The sequence below is a fragment of the Balearica regulorum genome, chromosome 9, assembly GCF_011004875.1.
Source record: "Balearica regulorum gibbericeps isolate bBalReg1 chromosome 9, bBalReg1.pri, whole genome shotgun sequence".
Taxonomy (NCBI): Eukaryota; Metazoa; Chordata; class Aves; order Gruiformes; family Gruidae; genus Balearica; species Balearica regulorum.
Genome location: NC_046192.1, coordinates 28,582,460 through 28,588,049, shown reverse-complemented (window position 1 = coordinate 28,588,049; position 5,590 = coordinate 28,582,460). Strand labels below are relative to the sequence as shown.

The 5,590-nt window shown below is 53.3% G+C and overlaps 1 protein-coding gene across 2 annotated transcripts; it reads left to right on the top strand.

Moving 5' to 3' along the window:
- Positions 1-296: 296 nt before the first annotated feature.
- On the top strand, positions 297-4,427 carry P2RY1 (purinergic receptor P2Y1). Of its 2 annotated transcripts, XR_012836825.1 has the most exons (3): positions 297-662; positions 1,358-2,671; positions 3,136-4,427. XR_012836825.1 is itself a non-coding variant. In XM_075761727.1 (2 exons), the coding sequence occupies exon 2, from the start codon at positions 1,426-1,428 to the stop codon at positions 2,515-2,517; it is 1,092 nt and encodes a 363-aa protein (XP_075617842.1). In that variant the 5' UTR covers positions 297-662; positions 1,358-1,425; the 3' UTR covers positions 2,518-4,427. The 2 variants fall into 2 exon arrangements, 1 of the variants encoding a protein (XP_075617842.1); XM_075761727.1 differs by having other exon boundaries at positions 1,358-4,427.
- The last annotated feature ends 1,163 nt before the right edge of the window (positions 4,428-5,590 follow it).

The following is a 5,590-nucleotide window of genomic DNA, read 5'->3' as shown; positions in this document are numbered from 1 at the left end:
AGCGCCGTCCCGCGGGCCCGGGGCCACCCTGCGCGCTGGCCTCGCCCGCGGCACCACGCCCGCCACGCCGCGTGGGCCCACCCGGGAGCTCCGCTGGCGCCGCTGCCCCTCCGAGCTCCGCGTCTCGGGTGGGGCCCGGGGGTGGCGGCTGTCGGCAGGAGCACGGGGGGGTGCCGGCTGCGGGTCACGGGCCGCTGCCCCGCGCAGGGCGGCCTCGGCCCCGGCCCCAGCCCCAGCCCGCCGCCGCACCCCGCTCCCCAAGCGCCTGCAGCCCCCGGCCCGGCCGCCATGTGCCGCGGGCGGAGAGCAGCGAGCGCCGCCCGCCTGCGAGGGCGGTGCGGGGGGCGGGCGGCGCGCCCCTGGGCCGAGTCGGCGCCTCGTCCCGCCCGCCCGTCCGCAGTCCGCCCGGGGCCGGCGCGCAGCCTCCCGTAGCAGAGGGGCTGCGGGCGCTCTCCCCGCGGCGGCGGTGCCGCCATGGAGGGGCGTCCAGCGCCCGAGGCGCCGTAGAGCCGCTGCCCCCGGCCGCCCTGCCCTGCCCTGCCCGGCGATGGGAGCCGGCTCGGCCGGGGCAGCTGCGGGCGGGACGCCGCCCCCCGCCGGGCGGACGCTGCCGGCGGCGAGGAGAGGCGAGCGCGGGCTGCGAAGGGCGCCGCGGGAGGCAGGTGGGGGCGGCCCCGGCGCTCCTCGGAGCCGGGCTGGGGCGCGGCGGCGGCTGCGGGCGAGGCGGGGAGCGGGGTCGGGCGGGCTGAGGTGACCTGGGGGAGCCGGGCGGGCTGAGGGGAGCGGGGCCGGGAGGGCTGAGGGGACTCGGGGGAGCCGGGGCGGGCTGAGGGGAGCGGGTGGAAGCGAGGGGAGCGGGGCCGGGCGGGCAGAGGTGATTTCGGGGAGCCGACGGGCTGAGGGAGCCGGGCGGAAGCGCGGGGAGCGGCGGCGGGCGGGCGGCGGGCTGTGGGACGGGGCCGGCAGCCGCGGAGGCGGCCGGGGCGGCGGCGCTCTCCTGAGGAGCGCGGGCGGAGCGGCCGCTGCCCCCCGCCGGCCCCGCCGCCCCTTCGCGGCGCTCGTCTTCCCCTTTCCCCGCTCCCGCCGGCGCATCCCGGGGCCGGGCCAGCCCCCAGCCCGCTGTCGCCTCCGCCGCCTGCCCCGGCGGGGGGCAACGACCCGCCGAGGTGTCCCCTGGCTCCCGACCTGCGGCGGGGCTGGGTGCCGCGGGGGCAGGGTCCGCGCCCCACGCTATACCGACCTGCGCGGGTGGGAGAGGCTCAGCCGAGCACAGCCGCTTGGCTACGGGCTGAAGACAAGCAGGGCAGGTTTTACCTTCCAGTTAGGTTTTCTTTGCTCTTTTCTTTTTTTTTTTTAGATGCGTTACTGTTCCTGTAGAGACTTTCTCGCTTCACCTCAGGCCTATGTGACTCTGGTGGAAGGATCATGACAGAAGTCCTGTTCTCTGCTGCTTTGAATGGAACTGAACCCAACCTGTTATCCAGCAGCAGCTGGTCTGTGGGAAACGCCACCACCAAGTGTTCCCTTACCAAAACTGGCTTCCAGTTCTATTACCTGCCCACTGTCTATATTCTGGTCTTCATCACTGGGTTTTTGGGCAACAGCGTGGCCATCTGGATGTTTGTCTTCCATATGAGGCCTTGGAGCGGCATCTCAGTTTACATGTTCAACCTGGCGCTAGCTGATTTCTTGTATGTCTTGACTCTGCCTGCCCTCATCTTTTACTACTTCAATAAAACCGACTGGATCTTTGGAGATATCATGTGCAAGCTGCAGAGGTTCATCTTCCATGTGAACCTGTATGGCAGTATTTTGTTTCTAACTTGCATAAGCGTGCACAGGTACACGGGAGTGGTGCACCCCTTGAAGTCGCTGGGGAGGCTGAAGAAGAAGAACGCGGTGTACATCAGCACCCTGGTCTGGGTCATTGTGGTGGCCGTGATTTCTCCAATACTGTTCTACTCGGGAACGGGGATAAGGAGAAACAAAACCACGACGTGCTACGACACAACAGCCGATGATTACCTGAGAAGTTATTTCATTTACAGCATGTGCACCACAGTGCTTATGTTCTGCATCCCGTTCATCCTGATTCTTGGTTGCTATGGGCTAATTGTGAAAGCTTTGATTTACAAAGATTTGGACAATTCTCCTCTCAGGAGAAAGTCGATTTACCTGGTTATTATTGTGTTGACAGTCTTTGCTGTGTCTTACCTTCCCTTCCACGTGATGAAGACCTTAAATCTAAGAGCCAGGGTGGATTTTCAGACTCCCCAAATGTGTGCCTTCAACGATAAGGTTTATGCCACGTACCAAGTGACGAGGGGTCTGGCCAGCCTCAACAGCTGCGTCGACCCTATCCTTTACTTTCTGGCAGGTGATACCTTTCGAAGGCGGCTTTCCAGGGCGACCAGGAAATCGTCCAGAAGAAGTGAACACAACGTGCAGTCCAAAAGCGAGGAAATGACTCTCAATATTTTATCTGAGTATAAACAGAACGGAGATACGAGTTTGTGAACGAATGCAAAAGATTTGAGAACAGTTTGAAAAAATCCTCCGCTTTGAGACAGTAGGACACTGTAGTGCTACAAGTGTGTGAGAAAAGCTACCAGTCTCTCAAATTCACTTTAGATAAAGCGTCATTTTCAGATATTAGAAAAAGCTTAACAAAGTAAGTGGAAGAATTTTAATGGAAAATAACGTGTCAAAATCCAGCTTTCCTTCTCCTTTCAATATTCTCATTTCTTTCTGACTTGTGTCAGATAAAGTAAAATGAAGTAAATCCCCTAAAGGAAGAAAGCAATCCAAGTGCTTCTCTTTTAATGACTTAGTCTCCCACATTCAAAAATGTTCTCAGTCAGCCTCCCTTTAAAAATAGGAAATAAAAATAAGGGCGGGCAGCATCTTCTGAGGCTCAGTCCACATACCTAGCCTTTCACTCACTTGCCGCTGTAAACAAGTATTTAAGTGAAAGTCACGATGCAGTTCTCGCCTTTACAGTTTTGTTATTTCTTCATCTACTTCTAGTGTTGATAATTACTTGATAGTTCAGTAGCATTTATGATTCAGTCTTCTTTGAGTGCCGGTGTTTTACAAAAGGTAGGCTTACTGATGTGTGCATGATTATGCTTTCAGATTACGATGGTTGTTCATGAAAAATCTGGACCCCCCCCTTAAAGGCAAATTGGCTTCCAGGTGAACTGACACCTCAGCCACGGGCAGACGAGCAGGTCTCTCTAGGAGCTGGTGTGAGCAGGCGCCTGCTGTGCACGTGCACGTAGCGGTGCCTTTCGTGAACAGATGTCGGTGTGCAAACGCGTGTGGAGGCAGTTTGGTTCTGAGCAGCCGATGGTCCGATCCTGCCTTCCGTGCTGAGGAAGACCGGCGTGTTGTCAGCCGGAGGAACCGCGGGACGGGGCTGAGCACGGGCTGGGCTCGCCTGGGGAGCGCCTGGGGCGAGCCGCCCTTCCCCAAGGCTGACCAACGTCTCGCTGCAGCGCCAGCGCTCGACTGCCGGTGTTGGGAGCCGCGCTGGAGTTCTTTACGGGTAAAACATGAGAAATGCGTATGCTGAAAATAACTGTACCTTTTAGACAAGTAAAACTACGGCTGCTCGAGTTACCCGCGTTTTCATTTGGTACGAGAGTATTTCTGTTCCTGGCGATCTTTAGAGATAACATAAGAGTTGTTTCCTTAGAAAATAATTATTAAAATGAATAATATAAATGGATTCTATATTGTATATATATTAAAAAAATGGGGGAATTAAATTTTTTTGCACTGTGACAAATAAATTACTGTATTAACAAGATGTTGCAATATACTACAGACTAAATCTGACCCTTTATTATGTATCTTCTCCAAATGTGGAATAGGTCATCCAAAATTAGTCAAACTGCAGTATTGTGCAACACAAGAGGTAGTGATCAGAGCACAGACGAAATCTTACGTGGGCAGTCGTACTCGTTTTTCATATTTTTAAGAAATGTATTTGAAAATATTGTGTGCTAAAAATGGTAGGAAAGCATGCTCTAAATTATAAATTTAGTGTACAAAATTAAGTTCTGTGTAATCCTAAGGGTGACTTTAGCAAATCTTTGTTCCTCCAGTCTTCACAGTAAGAGTAAAATATTTTACTTACTAATTTCCAGTGATTGGTAACAAACAAGAATAGCTCTAGTTTTTTGGTTTTTTTTTTACAATATTGTAAAGCAGCTTCTGTTCACACATACAGCTTCTTAATCTGCAAAATCCCTATTTATTGAACTTATTTATTAGAAAGCTAAATGTAAAGTATGTAAAGTGTGGTTCTCCGTGTTCATACTCAGAATTGGGCATTAATGGAAAATTTAACAGCATGTTTCAATCACTGTAATACTGTGTCTTCTAACAGAACATCTTTATAATAAACTCAATTCCACCCTGAGTATTCACTGTTGATACGAAACCTAGTGATAAATTAAGCTGCTGATTTATAGCCCAGAGATAAATTAAACTGCTGCTTAGGAAGCAGAGCTTCTCAAAGCAATGTTAAGATCTCATTTAGCCCTATAAGATGAAAAATGTAGAGGTAGTGAAGAAATCCCAACCAAGGGTCAATTGCTAATTAATCCCTACTGACAAAAGACTGTGGAACGGCACAGCCTATTTATATCTCCAGAGAATGAGCCTGGTTCACAATAAATGACTTCTCCTATTATGTGATTATTTGAGACTTCATTCAGCTGAGGCATGTCTTGTTTGGAATGGCAGATGAATTAAATGGAGAGAGAGCATAAAAATAGGATATTCTATGAATCTGCTTCTCTGGGTTTAAAATCATATTTGTTTCCCGGCGTTTCGTGGTCTATTTCTTCCTTTCAGTTAGGAAAGAAAATGTTGCGCTAATCCACGTCTGAAAAAAGATCCTAAGCAGACGCAGCAGAATGTAAAACCCTACACCCAGGTTGGTCCTTATGTAGTTACTTGGCGTCTTTTTGCAATATGTCTCTCTAATATGGCAAAGTTGGCTGACTGTGACGGTGCGTGCAAAATCCAAGGGCAACAGAATTCTGCGGGCCCAGCTAGAGCCGGCTGAGCGCGCGGGAGGAGAGAGCCCGGCCCAGAGGGACGCCCAGCCCGAGATGTGCCCTCTGGAGCTCGGGTGGGCGCTCTGCCGGTGCTGCCCTGCGGTCTTCTGGGTCTGGAACACCTGCGGTGTCCTGTGCCTGCCTTGGGAACCGTTGGAAGCTCTCTCCGTTTCATCTTGCCTCGCTGAAGAGAACTGTGCAACTGGCCCGATGATTCACCCGGTCTGTTACTGAGGTCTCTTCTGGTAGTTTACTTAATGAAGATCACTACTGGTGATCAGCCGTGGTGTCTTCACCTCACGGAAGCGTGCGGGAGCAGAACACCCAGCGCCGAGACGGATCATTAAACACCTTTTGCGTGCAGTTTATTTTCCATCTGTCAGATCCTGTGACCTGCGGAGGTAACCCCTCGAACCGCATCCTGCTCCGACGTGGCTCCCTGCTGTACACACACCGAGATGTCGCAGCCACCTCGGAACCCAGCTGGGACTTGAAGCTGAGCCTCACAATCTCACGGAAAG

Excerpts from the sequence above, each read along its gene's own strand:
- P2RY1 (XM_075761727.1), top strand. The coding sequence starts at position 1,426 with ATGACAGAAGTCCTGTTCTCTGCTGCTTTGAATGGAACTGAACCCAAC.